This window comes from Lagenorhynchus albirostris, chromosome 10, assembly GCF_949774975.1.
Source record: "Lagenorhynchus albirostris chromosome 10, mLagAlb1.1, whole genome shotgun sequence".
Lineage (NCBI taxonomy): Eukaryota > Metazoa > Chordata > Mammalia > Artiodactyla > Delphinidae > Lagenorhynchus > Lagenorhynchus albirostris.
The window spans coordinates 46,125,489-46,139,030 of NC_083104.1; the positions used below are offsets into that span (position 1 = coordinate 46,125,489).

The 13,542-nt window shown below is 41.8% G+C and overlaps 1 protein-coding gene across 1 annotated transcript in view; it reads right to left on the minus strand.

The window, feature by feature from the left end:
• ANO10 (anoctamin 10) overlaps positions 1–13,542 on the minus strand; it is a 213,148-nt gene that overhangs the window by 57,255 nt on the left and 142,351 nt on the right. Inside the window, exon 12 of the mRNA XM_060162288.1 lies at positions 825–941. Coding sequence (XP_060018271.1) covers positions 825–941 — 117 coding nt within the window. The remainder of the gene's footprint in view (positions 1–824; positions 942–13,542) is intronic.

Below are 13,542 nucleotides of genomic sequence, written 5' to 3' on the forward strand. Positions count from 1 at the left end.
ATGAACTTATTTACAAAACAGAAACAGACTCACAGATTTAGAAAACAAATTTATGGTTACCAAAGGGGAAAGGTAGGGGGAGGGATAAATTGGGAGTTTGGGGATTGACATATACACACTACTATATTTAAAATACGTAACCAACAAGGACCTACTGTATAGCACGGAGAACTCTGCTCAATATTCTGTAATAACCTAAATGGGAAAAGAATCTGAAAAAGAATAGATATATGGATATGTGTAACTGAATCAGGTTGCTGTACACCTAAAACAAACAACATTGTAAATCAACTATACTCCAATATGAAATAAAAATTAAAAAAACTAAACACAGCTGAGGGACTTCCCTGGTGGCACAGTGGTTAAGAATCCGCCTGCCAATGCAGGGGACACAGGTCCGAGCCCTGGTGTGGGAAGATCCCACATGCTGCGGAGCAACTAAGCCTGTGAGCCACAACTACTAAGCCTGTGCTCTAGAGCCCATGAGCCACAACTACTGAGCCCATGTGCCACAACTACTGAAGCATGCGCGCCTAGAACCTGCGCTCCACAACAAGAGAAGCCACCGCAATGAGAAGCCCGCGCACTGCAACGAAGAGTAGGCCCCGCTCGCCGCAATTCGAGAAAGCCCGCGTACAGCAACGAAGACCCAGCGCAGCCAAAAGTAAGATAAATAAGTAAAAGTTTAAAAACTGGAATCTTCTATACTTATTTAAACTGGTAACTTCAAGGCTGAGGTAAAAGCTGAGAGTGAGTTCTCTGACTTATGTTTCCTGGCATTTGCTAAAGAAATACATTTTTATTTTCAGGACAGTTGCCCTTACCTGCTGCTTGAGTGCCTCCAAAGATTCAAATTCCAATCTGGCCAGTTTCATCTGGATATGCCGCGGCTTATCAGGTATGGCAAATGCAAGGATGAACTTCAAAGCCAGGAGTGCGTGCTGAAAACAAGAAAGAGCACACGTTACAGGGACACATTAGACCGTGTGGGCGAGGAGACAAATTAGCACCTCAACACCGTGATCCTTCTCGTTAATCTTGGGTCACTTCCAATTACTGGCCTGGGATGTATCACAGATCAACCAGGTCCATGAGTTATATTTAATCCATCCCACTGTGGCCCATTCAAGAATTATGGACTTACTTTGCTTTATTCTTTTAAAATCAGTTATTCCCTTAAAATGATACCATATGCTACTCTCAGTGAAAAATAAAGTTTATTCTGAGAAGTCTCCCACCAAATGCTTTTTTAAATGCATGTCTTAATCCCCAATGTATTTAGTGTGCAACGTGTGCAGAGCCAAACGTTGCTCTTTGTGTAACAACATCCTCCCCTGTGCTGTACTTCAGGCTGAGTTACGTGGAATGTGCATGTGCCTTTTGGTACCTTGTATCCTCTGCATCCCCAGTAGTGTCTGGTGCAGTTTCTTTCATGAAATGACAATCAATAAATATTGATGAGTTGATCGACTGTAAGGTGCTACCTTGTGTTGCAGACTCCACATATTGTGAGGCAGAAATGTATACAGAAATGGAGAGTGTATCCTTTATATTATGTAAAACGCATCCTTTATAACATGGGAAACTTAGAACGTGGCTATTTTATTTCCCTTCTACACCAACACCATACAGAGGTTTTCTAACATAATAATATGAGGTTTATAATTATGCTCCTTTCTCTGCAGAAATAAGCCAACAGGACTGCTTCCCCTGGTAAGCCTGCTCCTCAGATGCACAGCCTCGACTCGATGCTTCTCTAATTCTGCCTCCATCCTGTGACCCAGGATCAAGACCCACAGGAAGCTGAATGATCCTTAAAGTTGCCTCTTTGATGACAGCACGAATTACTAAATATTAAAGGCTGGATAATACATTTTAAAGGTAGGAAATAATTAAAAGGCATTAAGAAAATCAGTGAAGGAGATGGAACAGGCTGTAAGAAATGTTGCATTGAATTATTGACCGAAAAGGAAGACAGCTGAAAAAAAATAAGTGAATTCCTTACTGTGATATTTTCAAAAGGGGGATAAAGGATAAATAACATGTGGACATCTCCTGGGAGAAGCATGAGATAATGAAGGAAATCAACATCGTGCCGGAACAAGCAATAATTCAATACAAAAACTTGAAAACCGGCAGAACCCCAGGGAAGGCCAGGCACTGCCTGGTATTAGCAGGAGATCTGGAGCAGACCAGGGATGGGCAGTCAGGCACTGGAAGATACTGATTAGGTGTCTACAGTGTGAAAACAAGAAGGGAAAACAGATGACATCATGTGTTATAATTCTGAACTAAGTGAACTGAATTAACAGGAACCTGGAGATAATCAACAAAGAACAAATGAATAATTTAGAAAGAGCTATACTGTGTCATTATTTCATTCCACTGGAGCACTGAGATATAACTTTATATAAGACTTAACCTCTTCAGTAGAATTGTTAGACAAGAAATAAACAAATTAGTGAATGGAAAGAAATCCGTATTTTTCAGAAACTGTGTGTCCTCAAGTTGCCAGAGCCCCACCGTGACCCGGTCACTGGCCCCATCCCATCTCTCTTAGCAAATCTGTCCCCATTTTCTCTTCTCTGGAGTCTCGGGAGGAATTATTGAGAAAGGAGACCCTGTCAAGCACTTCCCTTACAGGGGACCTGTAAGATGTGTCAACTCTTCTTTGGGAACCAGGACTGGCTGCTGGGTGACTGGGCAAGGCTGCCACAGACCTCGGTGCTCATAGTTTCCATAGGAAATGTTCATAAAGCTCTCTTGAATTGAAAAAACGTTGGTATTCATTAGACAGTTTTAGTTAAAACAGGAAGTCATTTTAACATGGTTAAAACACTTATGCAGCAACGAGCTTTTATGAGTGGTTCTCTATGCTTTACTTCCCCCCAAATATTCTATAATAAATGCTTTTAAAAGCCCATATGGAGAGAAATCATTTTCTTTGGAACTACACTTGCAAAAAAGTTCCTAGTAGACCTGCTTATTTCAAGCTTTTCACGTCCCACGTAACAACCCCAGGGTCACGCTCCTTGAAGAGCCCCGCAAGCTGCAGAGCCGGCACTCTTCACTGGTTCCCACGCCACCAGAAGCCAGCAGGGCAGTAGCCCTGTGTCCATCGCTCCATTCATGACTGCTGTGCTTGCCACTGCAGCGAAAGCGCTGATGTCCTGGTGCACAGTCTAGGTGGGGAGATGGGTAAGGACAGGCCATCACAACGCCACGCGGGAGTGTTACTGGCAGGGTACACACATGAGACCACGAGCGCTTGGACCAGCAGGTCAGAGAGGGCTTGCTGAAGAAATAAGTTTGAACAGAGACATGATGGATGAGAAGGAGTTAGCCAGGCAAGGAGAGGGGGCTGAAGTGCTTCCAGAGAGAGGGCAAACGGACAAAGGGATGGGGGCTGAAAAGAGAGGGGCTGCAGAGGCAACCAGGAGCCCGGGCACACAGGCAGCAGAGGAGGCGCTGAAAGCATGTACACAGGAATGACTCAATCAGATTTCTCTGTCTGTGGCAAGGGGCGTAGACGAGTGTGGAAGTGCAGGCAAGTGAGCAGGGTGACCTGAGTGTGCGTTAGAGCAGTGGGGCTGAAGCTCCAGGAGTGACTGGAGGGCTCGTTAGCAGCAGACTCGCCAGACCGCCATGACTCATGCACTGAACCGATAAGCACAGGACGGGGGGCAGGCCAGAGGGGAGAAGGGGTCTGCGCGGGCTGTGCATTTTCAGATGTCTATGGAGTGTCTAAGTGGACACGTCCAGCACGCAGTACGGTAGCGGAGTCAAGGAAGCAGAGATTTGGGTCACTGCTGTATGTGTGTAAGTGGCAGATAAAGCCATGGGAGTGGACGAGATTTGCAAGGCTGTGTGGTGAGAGAGAGGAAAGACGAGATGGCAAGACGATGGCAGAGGATGGAAGTGGGGGAACCGAAACATGCATGACGAGCGAGGGAGAGGGGCCAGCAAGAAGCCTGATAAGCAGCAGGCGGCAACTGGCAGAAATCTAGGAGGTTCTGGAGTTTCAGAAGCAAAGGGGAGAGAAAGAAGCCAGTCAAGGAGGGTGTCGGAGGGTCAAGTACATGAAGCCTGAGGGGGAACATACAGGTTTATCCACCCGGAGGCCTCTGGTGACCCTGGTGGGAGTGGCTTCGGCTGAGTGGTCGCAGAAGCAGGACTCAGTGGGCTGGGAAGGGACTGGCAGGCAAGGCTGGAGGAGGGAGGTGCCGACCACAGGGTTCAGAGAGGCTTCCTGCAAAGGAGGGGTGAGGGACGAGGGGGCACCTGGACAGAGACCTGTGCTGGCCAGGTGTTTGTTCTTTAAAGGTATAAGTCCTAAACATGTTGAGATGCTTTGGGGATGGAACCAAGAGAATGGACACAGGTGAAGCTCCTGGAAGAAGTTCCAAGGCACAGAGCCAGGCTGCTGGGCCGGGCAGGGGCTTAGCCATAAACAGGGGGTCTGATGTGGTCCCTGTCGAGGAGAAAGAGCTGACCACGAGGGACAGAAGCATTTGAGGGCACTAATTTGAGACTTAGGAATTTTAAAACACATTTATTGCTTAGAATATGCAATTCAATACTTAAAAATGAGGAAGGAGAGGTGGGAATTACACATCGCGTTCTCACTTTTCTTTCACAGAGCTAATCGCAAATCATCATTAAATATCCTTTCCTCAAAACAGATAATCATAATCTCCAGCAGAAAGAGAAAAGCGTCTCAGAGAACAAAATAAAAATGCCAACTTTATTAACTAGATTGGAAGAACTATCAACATCTTCACAATGAAATTTTGTTTGGATGGTAGCACTTTGGGCAACCTCTTTATCCTTAGTCTTTAACAGACATGCATTACTTTTGTACGGGGTAAAAAACACTTATGTGAAAAAGAACGCAGGGATTCCACTCATTTAAAAAACGAACTACACGTGCCCTGCCAGGCTCCTAACCCACCTGGCCACCACTGCCCACATGCCCAGTAAACAGACCCAGACCAAACAACCTGCAGCTCAGAGAGCCTGGCTTTTAATCGGGAGTCCAAGAAGCTGGCAAAAGCAATCACACGTTCTGCAAATGACTGAGCACAAGGATGCAGGGCCAGACTGCTTCAGTGGTGGCCTTCTCCCACCTTACCTATCAAAACCTCGTCACACTGATTTTTTCCCCCCACTTTGCTACACTCTCAGAAGTTTCACCAATTTTAGGTTTATGTGGCGTAACACACCATCTTTAAAAAGGGAAAATATTCTGGCAGGGTTAAGAAGCATTACCATTCACAGATACCTGTTAATTAATTAGCTGGCGTTAGCAAACACTCTCTCTCTGTCCTCCCCCTCCCCGATAACCTTGAGACCTTGGGAGTGGGGCGGGGAAGGCAACACAGGGTAGCAGCTTCAAGGAAGAGGGGTAAAGAGAAGCAGAGAGGAACCAACATTGTCTGAATGATCAGGAAGGGATACATTACCCCCCTCTTTCTTCTTAGTGGGTTCTTGTACCCAGGATCCAGAATTCAAGTTGAGCATCATGATGGATTTAAATAAGCTTTTGTAGTCTAGCCTAGAAACCTAAATAACATTTATAGCACCGTGCTTCAAAAGATTAATTTTTAAAATCTCGTTTATATTTTTCATACAGAAAATCTGTTTCAAGGCTGGGAACTACTTTACACTAACTGAACAGAGGAAAAAAATTGTGAAAAGAATTTTAGCTATTTTTACTTGTTTTCATAAATAAGAGAAAGCCTAAGATAAAATACAAATCTGCTCAGATTTGAAGGAAAACACACTCAAAATGAATAGCTGGGTTGGCTTTTCATAGCCTCTTTATGAAAAGAGAAGACATTTTATGGGCCATGATTATGATTCTTCACCAACGATCTTCCTTTAGAGTGAAACTCACAAAACTTATCCTAAACAAAGTAAAGGAGAAGAGAAACAGTGAGGGGTGGGGTGGGGAGATGGGCAGAATTTGTAAACTAATAAATACAAAGAAGTTGGCTACCCATGACAATATGGTTCAGGTAATGATTATAGGGTGTCTTGGTTGGGAAAGGGAAAAAGAACGGGACCAGAGAAAACTGACACTCAGAAGCTACGTGTTTTCTGGTGCCAGAGGTAAAGTACTGCCCACTCCACCATCACTGTGTCGCTCACCTGTGGTCACTGCACGGCTGTCAGACTCTTGGGAGTCTCGTGCCAGGTGCACAGAGAGTGAGAGGAACCCTTTTATTTTAAAATAAAACTAGAAAATTCATGATATGATCAACAGTAGCAGCTGTGTCTGTAGCAGTGTGTCCCCAACCCTGTCTCTTCTGAAATAGAATATGCAAATTAGAGTTGAATTCACGGAATTCTGAAAAGTTAATTTGATTTCTACAGTGGTAGGTCTGCCACATTACCTCTTTCCATTCAGAGCTCACTGAATAAAAGAAAAGTCCTTCAGAAAAGCATCCTCTGCTGATTATCGGACAAACGAAATGTGAAGTACCAATTAATAAGAAATGATTAATGAAGCTGAGATTGAAAAAAATTATGGAATTAGGCTCTTAAGGAAAAAAAAAATCAGGGATTTTCATTTTAAGATGGCAGATCAAGCATGCACATGTACTTCTTCTACCTCCCCAGGGTCCCCTGAAATGACAGAAATATAGTCTAAAAAGAACAAGACTGGAAAACCAGAGAATTTTCCAGAACTTCTGAATATAGAACTTATGGAGTGGAAAGTGCTGCTCAAGTCTCCTGAGACAAAGGCAGGTCCTCCCAAAGGAGGCTCAGAAGATGTCAGATTCAACCCCACAAAAGGAAAGGATTGGGGCAGGGAGTCAGCACCAAAGTGAACGCATTAAAGAACTACCTTCAGAAAAGCTGGGGCCATAGGAAGCCCTTTCTCACGCCACCTTGTAACAGACTGACTGCAAGTTCTACTCTTGCACTAAAGCCGAAAACCTGCCCTTGAAAGAAAGCATGTGATCTTCTGGGAGAGTTCCTTGTGTGGGGTTGCCAGGCCCAAGAGAGAAGCCGAGCCTAAGGTCATACCAGACTCTTATTTAAAGACTTGGAGACCAGAGTGATGTCAGCTGTATGACAGGATAGGAAGTCCCAAACCTTGTTCCCCCACAGAGACACTGACTTAAGAACAACATACAGTCCAAAAAGCCTTCATGAGAACTTCAGAAAACAGCTAAGAAGCTACAGTACTCTAGGGAAGCACAAAGCTAAAAAGAGCTGCTTTAGAATGAGTAAGCGAGTAAGAAAAGCTGTTGGATTTCACCTATGATAACCTTTCCTCCAAGCTGGCACAGCTCAGCACAACTGGGAGAAAACACCCAACTTGTGAATAGAGACATGTAACATACTTTCAATGTACGTTCCATCTTTTCAAGGGACTTCCCTAGGAACTGGTTTCTGTCTCATTAGACTCAGGGCACTGGAGAGGATCCTGCATACTGTGGATGCCTGGGGGGCCAATGAAAACAAAGGAGAGATTGCTGAAATACCAGAGAACCTGCAGTACTGAAGACAGAGACCAGAGGGAGGAAGAGATTACAAACTCCTAAAAAAGAAACCAGCAGACTTACCTACTTGGGAAAATACACGCACAAGCCTAGAAAAGACACATCTCCAGAATGTTTGAGACATTCCCAGAATCTCTAGCTGGGCTGACTGACGGAGGTCTTTGCCTGTATGAAGCTAGTTTGTGAAGACTGGGAGAGATGGCTGTTTTTTCAAATGCCCATATCTCAGCAAAAAAATAAGGAACACTAATAAACAGAAATATGACACAATAAAGGAAAGTAATAAATCTCAAAAAAAAGACCCTAAAGAAACAGAAATCTACGAAGTACATGACAAAGAACGCAAAACAATCATCTTAAAGAAGCTCAGTGAATTATAAGAGAACACAGACAAGTAACCGAAATCAGGAAAATGATGTGTGAACAAAATGAAAATACCAACAAAAAGATAGAAACTATAAAAAAAAAAAAGAACTAAACAAATTCTGGAACCGAAGAATGCAATAACTGAATTGAGAAGTTCACTATATGGGTTCAGCATCAAACTTGTTCAAGCAAAAGAAAGAATCCATGAACTCTAAGACAGGTCACCTGAAATTACTGTGTCAGAAGAGCAAAAAGAAAAACTAATCAAGAAAGATGAAGAAAGCTCAAGATACTTAATGACATCAGCAAGTATTACCAATATATGCATTATGGGAATCTCAGAAAGAGAAGAGAGAGAAAGAGGGAGAGAGCTTATTTGAAGAAATAACGGTCAAATCCTTCCCAAATGTGAGGAATGAATTGGACATCCAAATTCAAGAAACTCAAAAGACTCCAACTCAGATGAACCCAAAGAACCCCAAACTGAGATACACTGTAATCAAACCATCAAAGGACAAAGAGAGAATCTTGAAAGTAGCAAGACTGTGTCACATCATGTACAAGGGAGCTACTGTAAGATTATTAGAAGAGTTCTTAGCAGAAAAAAATATAGGCCAGAAGGGAGTAAGATGATACATTCAAAGGGCTAAAAGAAAAACCCTGCCAACCAAGAATACTATATCCAGCAAAACTGTCCTTCAAAAATGAAAGAGAAATAAAGACCTTTCCAGATAAACAAAAGCTAAGGGAATTCATCACCACCACATCTGCCTTATAAGAAATATTAAAGGGAGTCCATTAAGCTGAAAGGAAAGAATGCTGGACAACAACACAAAAGCATATAAAATTATAAAGCTTTCTGGTGAAGGTAAATAAATAGACAAATACAGTACACAGTAATGGTGGTGTGTATATCACTTTTCATTCTGGTATAGAATTTAAAGGATAAATTCATAAAAATAACTATAACTATAAAATTGTGTAATTTGTGACATCAATAACAAATTGGAGGGGAGATGTAAAAGAGTAGACATTTTGTACATGACTGAAGTTTCTATTATTTTAAAATAGATTACTATATATACTATAAGATGTTTTACGTACTCTCCATGATAACCACAAAGAAATACCTATAGAAAACACATAAAAGAAAAATGAGAAAGAAATCAAAAACAAGTCACTACGAAAAAAAATCAACAAAACACAAAGGAGTATATATATCTTAAATAACTATAAGATATACAGAAAAAATGAATAAAATTGCAATAATAATTTTGTTACTACCAGTAGTTACTTTAAATGTAAACAGATTATATTCCCTGATCAAAAGACATGAGAAGCTGAGTGGATTAAAAAAATAAGATCCAGGACTTCCCTGGTGCAGCGGTTGAGAGTCTGCCTGCCAATGCAGGGGACACGGGTTTGTGCCCTGGTCCGGGAAGATCCCACATGCCGCGGAGCGGCTGGGCCCGTGAGCCATGGTCACTGAGTCTGCGCGTCCAGAGCCTGTGCTCCTCAACGGGAGAGGCCACAACAGTGAGAGGCCCGCATACCGCAAACAATAAAATAAAATAAAAATAAAAATAATAAAACTCAGATCGTATCTGTTTATAAATGAAAAGATGGTAACTCTTAATTCTGCTCTTCATAAGTCTTCATTCCAATTCAGTTAATACTGCTTATATGCATATACTCATGTTCTGTGGACGGCCACAATGTCACTGTCTGCAGTTTTCACTCTGAACAAATGTTTCGAACAAAAATATACTTCTAAATTGAGAACTTGTGCCAGAATATAATGGGCTTTACATCTCAAGCACCAAACCATCCCAGTGGCATCAGCGAATTAACTGGGTGATGGATGACAGAAAGGTCCTAAACTGCATCTCAGAATCTGCAAAGAAGAAAAGCCTAAAAGACTGGGCAGGAGAGGGTGGGGGGTTAGATTCCTGCCTATCCCACTGTGGACTTTTCACTGCCACTGTCATTGAGCAAATAATTGGTTTGCTTAATTATTGAAACATTCTGCTTTATATGTTTATATGTTTTATATGTTTCCCTGAAGCAAGATTTGTCATATTTACTACTGAACATATGCTTCAACTTACTATTCAACTTACTATTTCTGTAACTGACGAATTTATACAAAACCTAATAAAACTCCTCAAAAAAGACTTATAAGCACTGCTGGTTTCAGCTCCAACACGTAAAGAGTTTGGAAGACATCATTCCTGTCAATACAACAAGAAAAAGCTGGACGAACTGAAAATTAATGACTTCTTTGACCTGTCTGAGAAGTGAGGACAAACGACCACCCCAAAAAGTCTGGAGAGACAGGTGTATCCAGAGAGATAAAGCAACAGAAGCTGGAACAGAAGCTGCTGGAGCCATTAACTAGCAGGAACACTTAACTGGTAATTTTTTTTTTTTTTAAACTGGTAATTTTGATGAATTGCTAGTGGTTGAGTGAGACTAGCGTGAGTGAGAAACCCCTATGGGTTGCTGTCTTAGGGGGGTCCCCACACTTCCACAGGCTTTCCCTCCAGGAACTCTATCAGGTTCCCATGGTGAGGATACAAGAAGGATCCCCTCATGGGTCTTGCAGGAGAAGAAGAACAGGCATGAGGAAATACTATTCAGAACCTTCTCCATAACAATGGCTTACCCTCCAGGGGTAAGGACTTAGCCAAGGACTTAGCCAGGGAAAATTCTGAAACTTGATTTCAACTGGGATAGGGAAATTCTTCCCGGCTCCAGCCCCCTCCCGCCATCCTGTCTCACCTAGGGAGAAATAAAGACAAAAACATAACATAGTCAACAGAGGTCAGGGCTTCAAGGAAATAGACCCGGGAACTCTGCAGACAGGGAAGGGGAAGGGGATGGGGATGGGTGGAAAAGCTATACCAGGGATGAACACTTGTCCTGAAACAGTGCCCCCCCTAAAAGACTGAGATTTAATTGGAAGATTACAGAATGTGTCCCCTCCCCAACATGTTCTCACACACCAACAGGGCTCAAGTATAACAACAGTGGGTTATAGTTACATGGGCTGTAAGACACAGACTCTCCCTAAGGAGGAAAACATAGGGAAGCCCATAGTAAAGAGGAGAAACGAAAACAAGGATATTAGAGGAACTTAAAGCCTCTGGTACCTAGAGCCAGAATAAACACTGAATACAGCCCAACTCCTAGACAGATTAATGTAAGTTCTCAAACTAAAGGTCTATTTACCTCATCTGCTGCCCCATCGAGCATGTCTGACTTTCAACACCAAATTGCAAGGCATGCCAAAAGGCAAGGAAAACACTCTGAAGAAACCATCAGAACCAGACTTGGATATAACAGATTTGGAAATTATCAGGAAGAGAATTTAAAATAACTATGATGAATATGTTAAGGGCTTTAATGGTAAAAGTAGGCAAAATGCAAGAACAGATGAATAATGTAAGCAAAGAAACGGAAAATCTACAAAACAATCAAACTGAAATGCTAAAAATCAAAAAGACTAACAGAAATGAAGGATGCCTTTGACAGGCTCATCAGATGACAGGAGACAGCTGAGGAAAACCCAGCACTCTCGAAGATAGGTCAAATGAAACTTCGCACAATGAAATGCTAAGAGAAAAAGAATGGACAAAAAAGAAATTAGCCATTAACTGTGGGACAATATTAAAAAGGTGTATCACGTGCATAACTGTGACACTAGAAAGAGAATAAAGAGAGAATGGAGCAGAAGAAATAACGGCTGAGAACTTTCCAGAATTAACGACAGACACCAAATCAAAGATCCAGGAAGCTCATAAAACATGAAGCTGGTAAATACTAAAATATCTATACCTAGTCATTATATTCAAACTGCAGAAGACCAAAGACAAAGAGAAAATCTTGAGAGAAGACGGGAGAAAAACACCTTTCCTACAAAGGAACAAGAATAAAATAGAGCAGACTTCTCATCAGAAACCATGCAAGCAAGAAGAGAATAAAATGAAAGATTCAAAGTGTGGAAAGAAATCCCCAGTGAGCTAGAGATATAAACTCTAGCTGAAATTATCTTTCAAAGGTGAAAGAGAAGTAAAAACTTTCTATTATTTCATAAGTTATTATTCCAGAAGTCTGAGAGAAAGAGAGAGCGAGAATGAATATGAATGACAACCCACTGCCACCAGACGTGCCCTGCAGGAAATGTTAAAGGAAGTTCTTCAGGCAGAAGGAAAATGACGTAGGTCAGAAACCTGGATCTACAGAAATAAAGAGTGTCAGAGAAGGAACAAATGAAGGTAAAATAAAACATTTTGTTTTTCTTATTCTTAACTGATCTAAAAGATAACTGCTTGTTTAAAGCAATAACTGTTATTAGGTGATTATAGCATACGGAAAAGTGAAATGAATGATAGCTATGTTTTAAGGGACAAGAGGGAGGAATTGGGAATACTTTATTATACGGCATACATGTACCACACTACATATGAGGTAGTATAGTACTATTTGAAGGTGGATTAGATTAGCTTAAAATGTATATTTTAAACTTTATGGCAACCAGTACAATGTTTTTAAAAAGAAGTATAGTTGGGCTTCCCTGGTGGCGCAGTGGTTCAGAGTCTGCCTGCTGATGCAGGGGACACGAGTTCGTGCCCTGGTCCGGGAGGATCCCACATGCCGCGGAGCGGCTGGGCCCGTGAGCCATGGCTGCTGGGCCTGTGTGTCCGGGGCCTGTGCTCCGCAACGGGAGAGGCCACAACAGTGAGAGGCCTGCATACCACAAAAAAAAAAAAAAAAAAAAGAAGTATAGTTGATAGGCTAAGAGAGGAGATGAAAAGGAATCATACAAAATGCTTAAGTAAAACCAGAGAAAGCAGGAAAAAAAAGGGAAAAAAGAAATAAAGAACAAATGTAGCAAACAGAAAACTGAAAAACATGGTAGACATTAATCCAACTACATCAATAATCATTTAAAAAATGCACCAATTAAAAGACAGAGAATATCAGAGAGGATAAAAAGCAAGGCTCAACTATATGCTGTCTGCAAGAAACACATCTTAAATACAGGGACTCAAGATAGGTTAAAAATAAAGAGATGCATGCAGTTCTTGGTTTCTAATACCATTCTCCAATTTAAAAAGAACCCGAGCTCCTTGGAGAACCGGGTGATTCTAGGACTGGGGCAGGAAATATATAAAATGAGTCTGGAACATCTTATAGTGACAGAAAATAAGGGAGTGCTCAAAAAGCAAATACACACACACACACACAATGGGGGTATGTCAAAGAGACTCAAAAGCCAACCAAAAGAGCCCCCAGTGGCCAAAGCTGGAACAATTTGAGCAACAAAATAAAGTAGTATTGCATGATATCCCAAAATATAAAATAAATTTCCATGAGCCTATACTGATATAAACAAATGATCGAATAAATAAATGGGGAGAAGAGACTAACCTCCCTTGTGGAAGAATTCCAAATAATTTATATAGATAGCTCTCAAGATCATTACACACTAGGGCTCAAGAGCCCATGTAGTTCAGCAAGGAATGCTTCCTACCTTTCGTTTTCCGGGGCTCATTAAGATACCGTATCCATACCTACTCCTTGTGGAACTTAGCAGCAATATCCTGTTTGACAGGTATTGCCTTAGTGTAACATTTTACATCTTTGCCAGAGCAAGGGAAAT